The sequence below is a fragment of the Liolophura sinensis genome, chromosome 1 (genome assembly GCF_032854445.1).
Source record: "Liolophura sinensis isolate JHLJ2023 chromosome 1, CUHK_Ljap_v2, whole genome shotgun sequence".
Classification (NCBI taxonomy): Eukaryota; Metazoa; Mollusca; class Polyplacophora; order Chitonida; family Chitonidae; genus Liolophura; species Liolophura sinensis.
Window position 1 is genome coordinate 30,578,570 of NC_088295.1, and position 13,573 is coordinate 30,592,142.

Consider the following 13,573-nt stretch of genomic DNA (forward strand, 5'->3'; position numbering starts at 1 on the left):
GCATTTACTTCACACAATATAGATGGCAAATCAGCTTGCAGCAAAGAAAAATACATGGTAGCATGTCCAGTGTTTGACTCAGAGATTCACTGTTTCAAAGTGAAGAAAGGGCACAGATCAAACTCTGGTTTTATAACATCCCTCAGATGTCAAAACAAGGGTAATCAATATAATCATATACAATAAAACTATGGACTGAATCATGTTGCAAATGCACTGGGTATCGTTATAGATGGGGAAAGTACTCTGATAACGTACTACTGGATGGAAGTAACCTAGACTTATTCCATAACTGCCCTCTATGATAATACCTAGTCGTTTATTTGTGAGCAAAACAATAAGCTGTTTTGAAGCCAGTGTCTCGTAGAGGTCTATTATTATTGACAAACCCAGCACTGCTGCTGTTCGGTGTGGGGTGCAGATCAGGAGACATTTCTCAAGCTTAGCCTCATTCCCAAGGGTCATCACTTAACGTCTGATCTCACAGACTGTAGAAAGGTGGCATTGGGATTCGGTAAGCCATCCCTTATCACCGAGGGAAAATGTTGATCATAGAGGATCAATTTCACCTTCGACGCCAGCCCCATTGATCTTGCGCTCAACAGAAATGGCGTTAAGTATTGGCAAAACTGTTCACTTCCTGTCGCTATGTTTGTGTTTTAAGCCAGCTTGAAGAAGGCCTCTGTCTGTTGACACAGACTGCACTTCAACAGCCTTTTCAGTCAGCTGAGAGTTTATCTAGCCAAGCGGAATAAAAATGGCCCTGAGAAAATGCCTCATACATGTAGCATATGCGCATTCAGGGCAAAGAAAAATCAACAAATATGAAATCAGATCCTTTGGCGAATACAGACAAAATCAATGATAATATGAGAAAACACTGAACATGAAGTATTAAAGGACAACAACAGAGCTGCAACAACAACCTGAAAACATTCCTAAATGTTTCATAAAATACACATGTACTACACATCAAAATGTCATGTTCTGTTATAAATATAAAATAATTGTCTGATTTTTTTCTCTTTTTTCTATTTAATAAATGTAAACCAAATTTGGTCAAAATCTGTGAACTTACCTGTAATGCTATCAATGTAAACTAGATTTTGTCACGATTTGTCACTTTTCTGTTATGTTATAAATATAAACCAAATTTTTTTAAATGTAAATCAAGCATGTACAAAAATATGCATGTTACACAAATAATTATACATTAGAAACTTAGAGCTTACCATTTCTTTTTTCACTATCCGCTGGTTTCATCTGTATTGGGTGATGCATCTGAAAAATATGAAAAGAATTCCACATGCCATAAAGCTTTCACACAGTTTTCAATTATATATTTCATACAAAAATGATGGGTAACAACATAAATGTATACATCTGCTGAAAGTTGGGATAGTGCATTCTACACAAAGGTCACTCTGACATACATGTATCCAGGCGAAAGCCTTAAATTTACTCATGTGTTGAAAGAGTAAAACAAACTCTGATGCTAATATCAACAGAGCATATCACAAAAAATAAAGTTCAAATATGCATAGAAAAAACAGGTCTGCAGATGTTCTGATTTTGATTTTGGTGTTTTTGGAACCACGTGCAGGTAAAGCAAATGACAATTCTCAAGTCAATGGGCAGAGAACAGCAAACTGATGGAGGTAAGTAAACACTGAAATGCCACAGGAACACCAGGAATCAGCTTTACAAGCCAAAGTACCTAACCTTTCCATAGACAACATCTAAAGTGCCACACTTTACACGCATTATATGTAAATTGGCCCGGCATTTAATAGAACATGGCAGTGAAACCATATTTATGCAGCTGATCTGTGGTACTTTTTACTATCACGCATGTGCATTGTACTTCATGCACATGTAACATTTTATGTTAGTCTTTAATAACTGTCATTAATTTGGCACAAAATGAAGTGTTCCACCACAAAATAGTTTTGCCTTTGCATGAATCTCTAGAGGACAGTCTTACAATGCTGATGTCACTTCCTATATGTGGTGTACATGTACTGAATATCAGCACCATGTGATACTGGCAACAGAAGTCCATGTTATTGTATTAACAATGCCGAGCTGCACCTGCTATATGAACATAACAGATGCTCATGTGAAGGCATTGATAAATGACAAGATTTAGCTCAATAAAGGTAATGTTCATCAGCACTGACCGATGTATGAGAACCAACCATCTTGACCTTCTCTAAAGTAAAAAGCACAGCTATAATATACAGATAAATGTGCAATTCATTATTACAACTACATGTAGTGTACATACATTTTATTTGCATACAACAACTTCACTATAAAAATCTTGAGCAGATCATGCGCGAAATTAAAAAAAATGGGCCTCAAACACTCATTCAAAACAACAACATATGTGCACATGTATGACTCTTGTTGCAAGTAGTGTATGTATGTATTTACCTTCACTGATACTCCAAATTTTTAAGCATTAACTGTGTTTGTTGTACTGACAAATGAGGCAGTCCCAGATAAATGAAGGGCTGATGAATCATTCTGTTAAAAGTTATTCAGAGGGCATGAATTGTAATTTCTGAGCTTATCTATGTTTCAATAAAACAGGAGTTTTGTAGCGACACCTGTGCATCCTGATAACTCTAAGCCCTCCCAGCAGACCCCAGTGGAATCCAATACTTTATGGTGACACATCAATGAAAGCAAACCACAACGAGCAGTTAATTGATCACCCAACATATCATTAAATCCAGAAGCTTTCGTACAGGCAATTAATTAAAAAATGATAAATGACTGGTCCCAACATGATTATGAGGAGAGTGTTAGGACAGATCAATACTTATATGGAGGATGAGGGTTGGAGCTATGCTGAACAATGCAGGGACCAGGAGACATATGTAAGGGTCACTCCCCTACAAATCCTGCAGTTTTCGGTCAGGCCAAGTGATTTTATCAGGCTCAATCAATCAAACAGTTGCAAAGTTTTGTGAGGTGACAGTCTGAAGAGGGAGCAAAAGTTAAGGCATATTGATTGATTCTCCTTCCTGCTTCTAATTGACTGACAGGAGACCAAGAAAACCTGAAGATTCTCCTCAAACATATATCCTTCACATGCCAAGCCTGTTGGAATAACAACAATCAGACTGGGGAAACCACAGGCGAACTGGGCTGGGAAATAATAGGGGTTGCCAGGGCGCCAGTGGTAGAGGCTCATCACACTAAGATGTGCAGGCTTGTTCCTCTTCTGGCAAATCCATCAATTCAGCAAGCATGCCCAGTTCCTATCTCTGCTGGCCCCAACACCATGGCCAACGAATTTCACACAGACACCCTTACAGGCTGGTGTTATCTGTACTTGTCACATGAGGACTACTAACAGTTACATATTGTGTACACATGTCAGGCCAAGGCCAGGCATGAATTCAGCATATGTTCCACAGACAGGAGAGTTGCTTATGTCATAACTGATACATCTTGATTGAATCTGACACACATCATATGTAAGTGTACACAATAGCTGGAGCAGGAACCTCACATCTGTTTCTCAACTGTCCAGTCCGATGTCTAACACCCATTGGACACTCCTACCAATTAAACTACATGACCTTCACAGACTGGCCTTTAAAAGTACAGGCACAACTGATGAAACTTCTTGAATGCATCTAACACAAATGAACTTGACAGACTGGCAGCAGCACCTCACATTCCTGAACAGCCCAGCACAATATCTATTATCCCTTGTACCCTCATACCAAACTACAAAATCTCCTACATCTGGATTATTTCTTCCCATACTTATTTTAGCACAGCACAGGCACTGTTTCAGTTTTCTTTAAAGATGCTGTTCATTTTTTTTAATATTTGATCATATCTTTAATATTTATAAAACATTCGACACTTTCAAATGTATGACAACAGGTAAATTAGATGGACTTTCGCAACAATGGTATTATTTCAAATAAATTATGTATTTTCCATAAGATACATGTAGATACATGTTGTGTGAGAAATATACAAGAATGTTTCAAAGAGACACCATCTGAAAGTATATCTGGATAATCATCACAGAAGAAAAGAATTTATTTAGTTTGGGGAAAATGTATTCATTTCATTTTATCTCATCATTCTTGATGCTCAAGGGTTTGTCACTTGTAAGACAATGACAACTTGTAAGACAAAATTTGTGCACTTTTCACTTTTTCCTTTTCCAGGTGTGAAAGTGTCCATAGTGAAGTTTATAATATCACCCATATAATTTGTTACGCAACAAATTCCTGTTAACTACTCTTCAAATTTCATCTGCGATGTACTTTTTATCCTGCAATATGGTACAGTATGCAGTTACGTAAAAGTAAACAGTACAGGGGTTAATGGGGTGAAGGACTTTCAAGAGCCATATATTACCAGGGCCATTTGTCACAGGGATTGGTAATTAGACAGCAGTTTGGAACCCAGCTTTCAGGCTAACAGGAAAACTTCTCAAACGTGATGGAGTGGGCTGTCTGTGGCATCAAGAGAGCTGCTTTCACAGGCACTGCATGTAAGGAAGCTGGAATGGCTTTAGCAGGCTTAAGGTAACAATCTCAGACTGCTGGTCTACAGCCAGTCACCAGGGAAGGATAGAAGCTCAGACTTCCTTTGCCTACAAACTGCCAGGCTCTGAGTGGATCACCAGGGCAAACTAGAGCAGGAAGTGTTCCATGGACCCCATTTCAGTGTGGCCAAGCTTCTATCACAGGTTTATTTCTCAGAGGCTGCCGAAGATCCTTGTCTGTTGCTCATATAGCAGACAGTAAACTTCTACACTGGCAAGATTCCTCAGTGGCTAATGTAAGGTTAGGTAATTCTGTCAAGTCTCCAGAGAGAACATGTAGCTACAGGACATCCATGGAAAACATAAGCTGGTAGATAGATGAAGTTGGAGGAATCATACCGACACAGTAATGGACATGAATGGTGCATGTATGTACATGTACATACATGTAACTCATACATACAGAATTCTGTACAAAGCTTTACTGATACATATATTTCTGTTTCAGATTAAACTGAAGTCTACAACAAACTCAAATATATTTCTTCACATGTATATGTTTACAAGTCAATAGATTCATGGATGGAGGAAAAATGGGAACAACTCAAGGTAAACAGAAAGCGCCAAACCAATTGATGTAATGGAGCGAAAAGAACTAGATCCAATACAGTAGTTTCAAGTGACAAAGCCCTTAGACCAAGCTTTATTAGGTATGACTTCAATTATGCCTGTATTACAATGTGTGTTCATGAAAAGGAAAATCAAACAGAATATATAAATGGACATATATACCAAATGAACTCTTGAACAACACTAAAGTTAATTTATTTGAAGTATACATGAACCCAAAAATGAATAATTTCATTTAAAACCATGTACATGTAAATGTTTATCTGAACTTCATTGTTGTTTTCAACCAATAAAATGAAATTGCATCAGAAACTAAACCATGTTGTCCCCACAAATAAAAGAAATTTCAGGGTGTGTTGTAACAGCAATGCATGGCAAAGTTAAGTGACACACAAGAAGATCAAATTGCATAGATTTAAGTGTCCTTCCTATATGTACAACTACATGTATTACACTTCAGGATGTTTACTGATATGCCTTACATGTGAACACATGAATAAGCTCTTCTTTCCATATTAAGGATAACTTTAATGTTCAAATGGTGCATGCAAAATATTGGCAGGTAGGCATGTGTAACACTCTGTAACAAAACTTTCAAATTAGCTTGTAAAGAACCCATGGGATGTTCAATCCTCACACGTTCTTATACTATGTCAGCTTTCACAACTAATGAGGTAGAAAGCCTCCTTTTTTAGAGAAGTTTGATTTCTTTTTCATGGGTGATAAGCGTAGGCAGGCGTTAAGTTTGGCTTGCAGAATTGGCAGTGATGATGAGTTGGTGAGGAGAGTTGTTAACTGAGCGCTGTGCTCTGGCAAAGCTTCAATAATGCGTATCTCCTGCGACTTAAACTGTCGTTTTCCAGCAGCCTGGGCCGATCTGGAGGCTCTGGTCATTGATTGAGACCTTGGTAAGGTCCAGTAGTGGTGAGGGTGCCTGGCAGGCTTGGGGTGAGGACGTGTGCCTATTGATCTCGTATCACTGGGATTTCCCTCAGCCGGTTTACAGACCCTGATGAAGGACAAATGTCAATCTGCTTAATGATACATGTCAACTGTAAATCTGGGTGGAACAGGCCAAATTCACATTGCCTAAGAATAACCACTGCTCACTGCTACTTCAATTTCTTTCCAAGAGAACACCGGTTAACCCACTTTATCTTAGTTGTAATTTGATGGGGGGTGGTGAAGAATACAGCTAACAGGGTTTGCAGCTCACTGCCACAACTTCCTCTTTGAAGAGCCCAGTTCATTTACAGCTGGACACAAAATACTGGCATTGTGCACTGCCTTAAAATCAATCAAGAGCTCCTCAGGTGGCCTTCAGGTGTTTCATCATCTTCTACAGAAGCTCTGATAGAATGAAAACGACTACTTCAGAGAAAGTCCAGAGAACTTTGGATAATACACTCTCACCTAGATGCTACTGCTAAAAACATGGAATTTCCAACCCCAATGAACTGCTGTACTCTTTAGCCTAGAATTTGCTGAACATGCATGCTGGTTAATAGCATGTAAGTCACGGTATAAAATTGATATCTAAATATCTCAAGGGTAAAGGGTGCCTTTCTTGAATTTCGCAACACCTTTGACAAATGCATAGATTCAGTACTAATCTTTTCCCCCTGGCTTGGCTACATCTTAACAAGTACCTGTAAGCCAGAATGTCAAATACCTGGTCAAGGGCATTGGATCATATTTGAGCAAAAATTTCCTCATTCCTTGTTTTCATATGTGTACTGGTCTTCAAGAGATAGCTGTTTTGAGGTTGATGCCTTGTGGAGCATCAAATTTAAAATAGGAGAAGGTTATACTATCTGAATAGTTGGTTAGTAAGTCCAGCTCATGGTGGCTTCCTCTCTGGCCGTACATGGGAAGGTCTACCGGCAGCCTGTGGATGGTTGTGCATTTCTCCTGAGCTCTGCCCGGTTTCCTCTCACCATGAATCCACCATGTAAGTAAAATATTCTTGAGTACGGCGTAAACACCAACCAAACAAATTAATAAATATACTATCTGATGAGTATAAATACTTTTAGGGAATATTTACATGGTAGTTGTTGGGGATGAGGAACCAATGGGCATGTTAGAAATTGACTGGAGCTTTCAGAAACCATGCTCCTGACCAAAAAAGAAGACAAATGCTCCATTCTGAATTCACTTTTTTTCTAATATTAAACAGTATAAACGTAATAATATACACAGCAGTTTGTCAATTTCCTTGACCAGAACCTTGTACTACATGGTTCAGTAAACTGATATTTCTTCCATTCATTCCAGATGATCTTGCCAACGCAAGAAATTGGTTACATGTATGATGTACATGTATATACATACGGATTCTCCTCCAAAAGGCTAACTATTTCAGACAAGCCATTTATCAGTTTTCTCTTGCACATAACTGTTACGAGTAAGTGAAATACAGTATTCTTCATTCAATGTTGCTGGCTGAATTGATCCGAAACACCACCAGCAAATTTCTCAAATGAACAGAAATGAAATATGACTGATCTTTCCATGATTGGCACAGTTCTACACCTGTAAGTTGTCTGAATGTTCGTATTCATGGCTTCCCCCTTGAAATGCTGATGTCAACCCTTAGAGCAGATGTTCATGTATGAAGTTCTTCAGCAATAGGAAAGAAGCAGCTTGTTTTGTCTCAGGAGCTCCTCCGCAGATAGACTAATTTATCACATTCAGACAAATGGCTGATGCTACAAATTATTGCTGACTGAAAAAAAAAAGCGAAACCCCCCAAAGATGAGCAGTATCATGTGGAGCCTTCACTTATAAGAGAAATCTGATATAGATAGGCTTATCTTTCTGCACTGTGAGAACTGCCTGAGAATGACTACAGTAATACATCTATTATACAGATGCGAATCCTGTAGATTTATTACCCGTCCACACCTTGACAGCTGTTATACAATGTGTGTCATTACACACAACCTCTGATGCACATTTACCACTTGATGTGTTGTATGCAGACAATGAGAACATCAGTAGATCTATACACTACTGTGAACAGGCCATTTTGTTTATTGACAAATTTTAGATGGTTGCTTACACTCCACTGTTTTCTTTCAAATAAAAAAAATATGTAACTGTAAAATCAATAAGTAATCTGTTCTCCAGCAAATCAATAGCAGCATATTCACTGATGCAGACTGATTCCTATTTTTCCATCTTCAGAAGAACTACACTCTGTATTTGTTGACTGCATGCAAGCAAAGAAAATAGCAATGAGCATCAGAAAATAATAAATTGAGAGGAAAATTATCTAGAAATCAAACCAATCCTCTTAACATTATAAAGTGTCTCAGTGGCCATCATTTCAGTTGCAGACATGGGACCATGGCATTATAATCTTATTCACTGAATCTCAAGGGCTGGCTAAATGATATTGGAATGTCTCCGATTCCCTATCATTTTCAGCATGAGCGAAGCTTCATGCGAGCTGAGGCCACATAATAAGTGGCCATGAGAAGACGCGTAAAAGCCTTTCCTCAGGGCTTACCATATTTCTAATCTTAGACAGAACTGAATTGTTAATATTAGAAACGTGGCTGAAAGGTGTCTGGTAACTGCCAATAATTCAACTTGATTCTCAGCTTGAACTCCATTTCATGTTACCTTATGCTAAATTGTCTTCAACACCACAAATTTTACATGCAAGCAAAAACATACGACATCATCATCATGTCACAGAAAAAAACAGCGAAGCACAAATAAGAACTTTGATGATGTAGATGAGCAGCATATTCAAGAAAAAAACTTTCAAACCAACACCAAAATTCTGTACACTTTATGGATATCACCATAAATTCAACGCTGGGTTAAATACATGAAGAGATGTTATTGCTGTCCACCATACAAGGCAAGGAAGCAATCTGTCCTTTTGCAGTAAGTTACAGCCAAGAGGGTGTATAAATTTTTCATTTCGTTATTAACCATTTCGTGGCTACTCACCTCGAGTTCCCCCAGAAGGGAATTCTTGAAAAAAATCTGTTATTTTACATTAAGATCTCTGAAATGAGTCGTGTAAATCATTTCCCAAAGCCCCCCACCCCACCCCCCACTTCCCAGGTCATGAAATGGGCAGACAGGTTTTTATCTATTAAAGCTCAAGTCATCTAGATGGCTGAAAGTATAGACAGTTATCCTATAGGATTTGATGTACTAGACCTTGGCTCTGCAGTGTGGCAATCAACTGCTTCAAGTGTGAGAAACCCATTTTGACAGCTTATTCTTCTTCCACTTACTGGAGCCGTCCAATAACTGCCATGTGTGGGGTAATCATGGACAAGCCTTTTTACCTTTAACCAGTTGATCAAACTTCACAATCAGCATTCTCAAATCCATTTTATGCACAAGGAGATTTTTTTCTTTTTTTCTGGACATTCTCTCCCAGTTCTTTAATTACCTAGAGCATTGATCTGCTAAGCTTCAGCTTTCCACTGCTATCAGTGTACCATTCTGATAAGACACTGCCATTTATAGCAGTATAAAATCTGGAGGCACATTTCAATATCATAAGTCTAGTGGTTACTGACCGGATGCCAGGCAGGCCAAGCCTCTTGTCCAGGCAGTCAGCTGGAGGGTGTACATGCTAAGATCAGGGGGGAATAATTAAAGTGAGATTAACAGGGGTTTGCAAGTGCACCTCAATACCACTGCCAACATCTTTCGTCCTCTGATGTTTCCTGGTCATATATTGCTTTAACCAGGGCTGAACTTCAAACCACTCCAGCTGTTCAAGCTCAGCCTGTTTTAATTTCACCTGGACAGGAGTCAACATGCAGGAGACACCCCACCACTTCATCTCTTGGACCAGGTCAAGCAGGCTGAAGAAGACAAATTCACGGATTGCTATCTGGGACTGCTGTGTATGGTCCGATACTATTCAGCATGCACCTTAACCACAGTATTTCAGCCAGGTGAAGGCTCCCCAGTTATATCAAATTCTTGTCAGGTACTAGGAACACACAGCTGCTTAAAATATCAGTAACAAAATAGGAGCTAAACAATACATGTAGCTTGTCACTATTGGCTTTCCATACACACAGTTACACTCTGTGTTACTGTATAACAATTAGAAAACCACAATTCACATAACCATATATTTTATTACATAAACCACCTGACAATAACTTCAAGATCATGTTTCTATCTCACTCCCTTGTAACCGATATGATCTTTCTGTGGACTGGCACAAAACATCCAAGAACAAATTTTCTTGCATCTGCAAATAACAGACTATGACTAATTTTGTATGAATCTATGAAATGAAGCAAAGGTGTGCAGTACGTATAGTTGAACATGTGCTTGTCAAGAAGAGCGATTCAACGATGGTAAACACATTTAATGGATGGCATCAATGAGGCTCTGTAGGCAGGAATGTGCAATAACAGATACCATGCTCAAACAGTAAATTCTTTATGTTTGATCAAAAACAAAAAGCAGATTTCACTTGAAAGTTTTCCTATAGGATCTGCTCCTTCTTTCTGTTCAAACCGATCCCTCTGTGATGCCGAGGATGAATTCCAAATCATGCCTGCATCAGTATTTATCTCACTCACATCAATTACCCTCAGCACAAGATTATTGCCCAATGGTCGTTAGCCCAGCAGGTTTTTGGCACGGATGTTTTTCCAACATTCTGCCTCTAAACGTATTTTGGTAGTGCCTAGAATAGGGAATTACGCCAGTGTATACATCTGTGGAAGTCTTTTGCAACTGGCATCTACCCTGTAAGAAATCTGGACCACACAGTTGGTCTACCAGGTTCTACACCAAACAAGATTCTTAGACTACTAGTCTCTTTCTGCCTGGCTCACTTCAAACATGTCCATCTCTACATGCCTGACAAATGACTCGCCCTGCTAATTAATTGCTTCTCGAATGAACAGGAAGGTTCATCTCCGCCCTGCTTAACCTATCCTCTCCTGCTACACCACAACTGCTAAACTCATTCTACTGTAGCTGGTTAACATGTACTGTATACATTGTTCAGCACATCACGGGCTCCTTTATCACTCCAAGATGCTGCTGTTACATCCTCTGTATGTCAGCAACTACACCAACAGCCACCATCAGATGTGACAACCAGCTCGATTCCTCACTTGTATCAATATTTGTAGACAAACAAGACATCCTCTGTGGTTGTCATTAAGAGGCTGCCAATACTTTTTCCCCATCCAACAGGCCTGGTCTGGCAATGAGGCATGCAAGATTTTCCATATATATTTGCCCCGATATGATTGCCAAATTGCATTTTAGCCAATTACTGTGAACGGAATCACATCAACACACACAAGATATGGCCAACAGACTTTGATCTATAAATTGCCTTTGAAAATTACAGTGCATCAGTCTAAATTGATGGCAGAACTTAATGTGAAGAGGTTTGCTTTTTTTTGTTATACTCAGAGATTACATTATACACCTAATACACTTACACCCATTAACATTTACAATTACTATGTAAATCCTCAAGCCTTAAAGCAAGAGATCAAAATCCATATAAAATGAGAAATTCAGACTTACCCCAGCCATAGTTTTGATATTGTGTAAGGCATTTTGAGCTTCCAGAGCAGCTTTTCTTGTGTAAAATGTAACAAAACAACATCCTGAAATCAAAGAAAACATACCGGTTTTAGACAGTAAAAAGCATTCGCACACTTTCAGTTATGTTCAGCATTAAGAACTCACCCCGGATTCTAAAAAATGAAAGAAACACCGAGCTAAAACCTAAAATGTGGACAATCAAAATGTCTCTCATGGATGCCCTTCTGGGCGATAAAATTTTCTCAACCAATAAACAAGTTCGAGCGAAATAGTTTGGCTTCATTTCACTGTCCGTTCATCACTGTTCTTTCAACACAGGTATGTGAACAGATCTTTATGAATAACATTTCTCTTCAAGCACTCAAATGCATTTCCTATATTGATTAATTTTCCTTGTACATGTATGATTGTCTTCGTGGTATGTCTTCCAAAAATAATTATTCTTCAGCTGGTCTTTGAAATAATTCCTTACGAAAAAAAATACAAAAACAAATTTTTTTTAGGAATTTCCTCCTGATAACTGTATTTTTAACCAGATGCTGTGTATGACCCAAGTAGAATGGCTTACAGTATATATATAGATATATGCACTGTGCATATATAGTGGAATTTTTCTGGGTCTAGAACTCACAATATCATAAATGTAGAGTATGTGACATGGAAATAACTCTTGCCTTTCTATTTAAGGAAAAAACAACATGTTTTCTGGCCTTGGTGACAGCTAGATGTACATTTAAAGTCACACACAAAAAAAAGGAACATATAATGATACATGGCGATGTAAATATGAATGATCATCCCTGATGTCATGAATCACACAAAATCCTGACATAGTCGTTGATTAGGAGTGGGGGGAAATTGGTATAATTTAAATGGTCTTCAGGAAGTTTCTGATAAATTTCAGATGTAAATTACACACTTTTTGTCTGGCATGTAGACCAATTGGCTTTTTACTACACATTATTTTTCGAAACTTTAAGAGTGTACGCATGACTTTTAACATCATTTTATACAGGATACTGTGTTCCAGCACGGAGTGGACAAATTGCAAGTGTCAACACAGATCAATGATCACTAAGCTTATTTTATAATTCTCTTCTCACCCAACCTAAGATGACCAGAAATGGGGAAGGGCCGCCGCAATATAACATGGTGTAGCTAACCAACTTCCGTCATAATGCAGATTAGGCTTTCTAGGCAAAATTACCACATGTGAAATTGTGGCGACAATCCCTCTAAACATTGAAATCGATCACCAGACTGGTGGTAATGCGAGAGTCGACCAAAGAGGGACAATCTGATGAATGGTGATCGCAAATCTCATTTAGTCCAAAACACAGTCCACCTTAGGCAATAGTTCCTCACAATTATCACATCCTATGAGATGAGAATACCACCTGGGGAATTTCAACTCTCATCAAGTCCACTAACAGTTTCCACGGCAACAAAATCCAGCCTAGATATTCAACTAGCGCAAGTGTAAAGGCTATTTTCCCCGAAGGTGACAACTTTGTTAACAGGCACACATCACCTGATCATTTCTTTCACACCACTCTCGGCCTTATCAGTATGCAAATGCAGACCTATAAAATAAACATGCAAAAACATCAATACAAAAAACAAACAGAATCACAGCCAAAAAAGGGGATTTCCAAACTGCCTTCTGGAAGTCATCCTGCAACTGTCCATCCAACCTCCTGTTACATGTGGATTGATGTAACATGGAAGAAACTGTTTCACACAGTGCAAAAGATTATAGATCTTAAAACTGGCACAAACAAGTCTTTGATGTCATCAAATCAAGACCAGTACAGAAAATGCACACTCACATTATCATATACACAAACTTACGACTTC

The 13,573-nt window shown here is 38.6% G+C and overlaps 1 protein-coding gene across 13 annotated transcripts in view; it reads right to left on the reverse strand.

Annotated features, from left to right (window-relative positions):
• LOC135462172 (CUGBP Elav-like family member 2) overlaps positions 1 to 13,573 on the reverse strand; it is an 88,858-nt gene that overhangs the window by 37,893 nt on the left and 37,392 nt on the right. For all 13 annotated transcript variants that reach the window (XM_064739558.1, XM_064739554.1, XM_064739560.1 and 10 more), the window contains 2 exons: positions 11,696 to 11,778; positions 1,233 to 1,281 (listed from right to left, as the gene is read on the reverse strand). In XM_064739558.1, the coding sequence (XP_064595628.1) occupies positions 1,233 to 1,281; positions 11,696 to 11,778 (132 nt within the window). The remainder of the gene's footprint in view (positions 1 to 1,232; positions 1,282 to 11,695; positions 11,779 to 13,573) is intronic.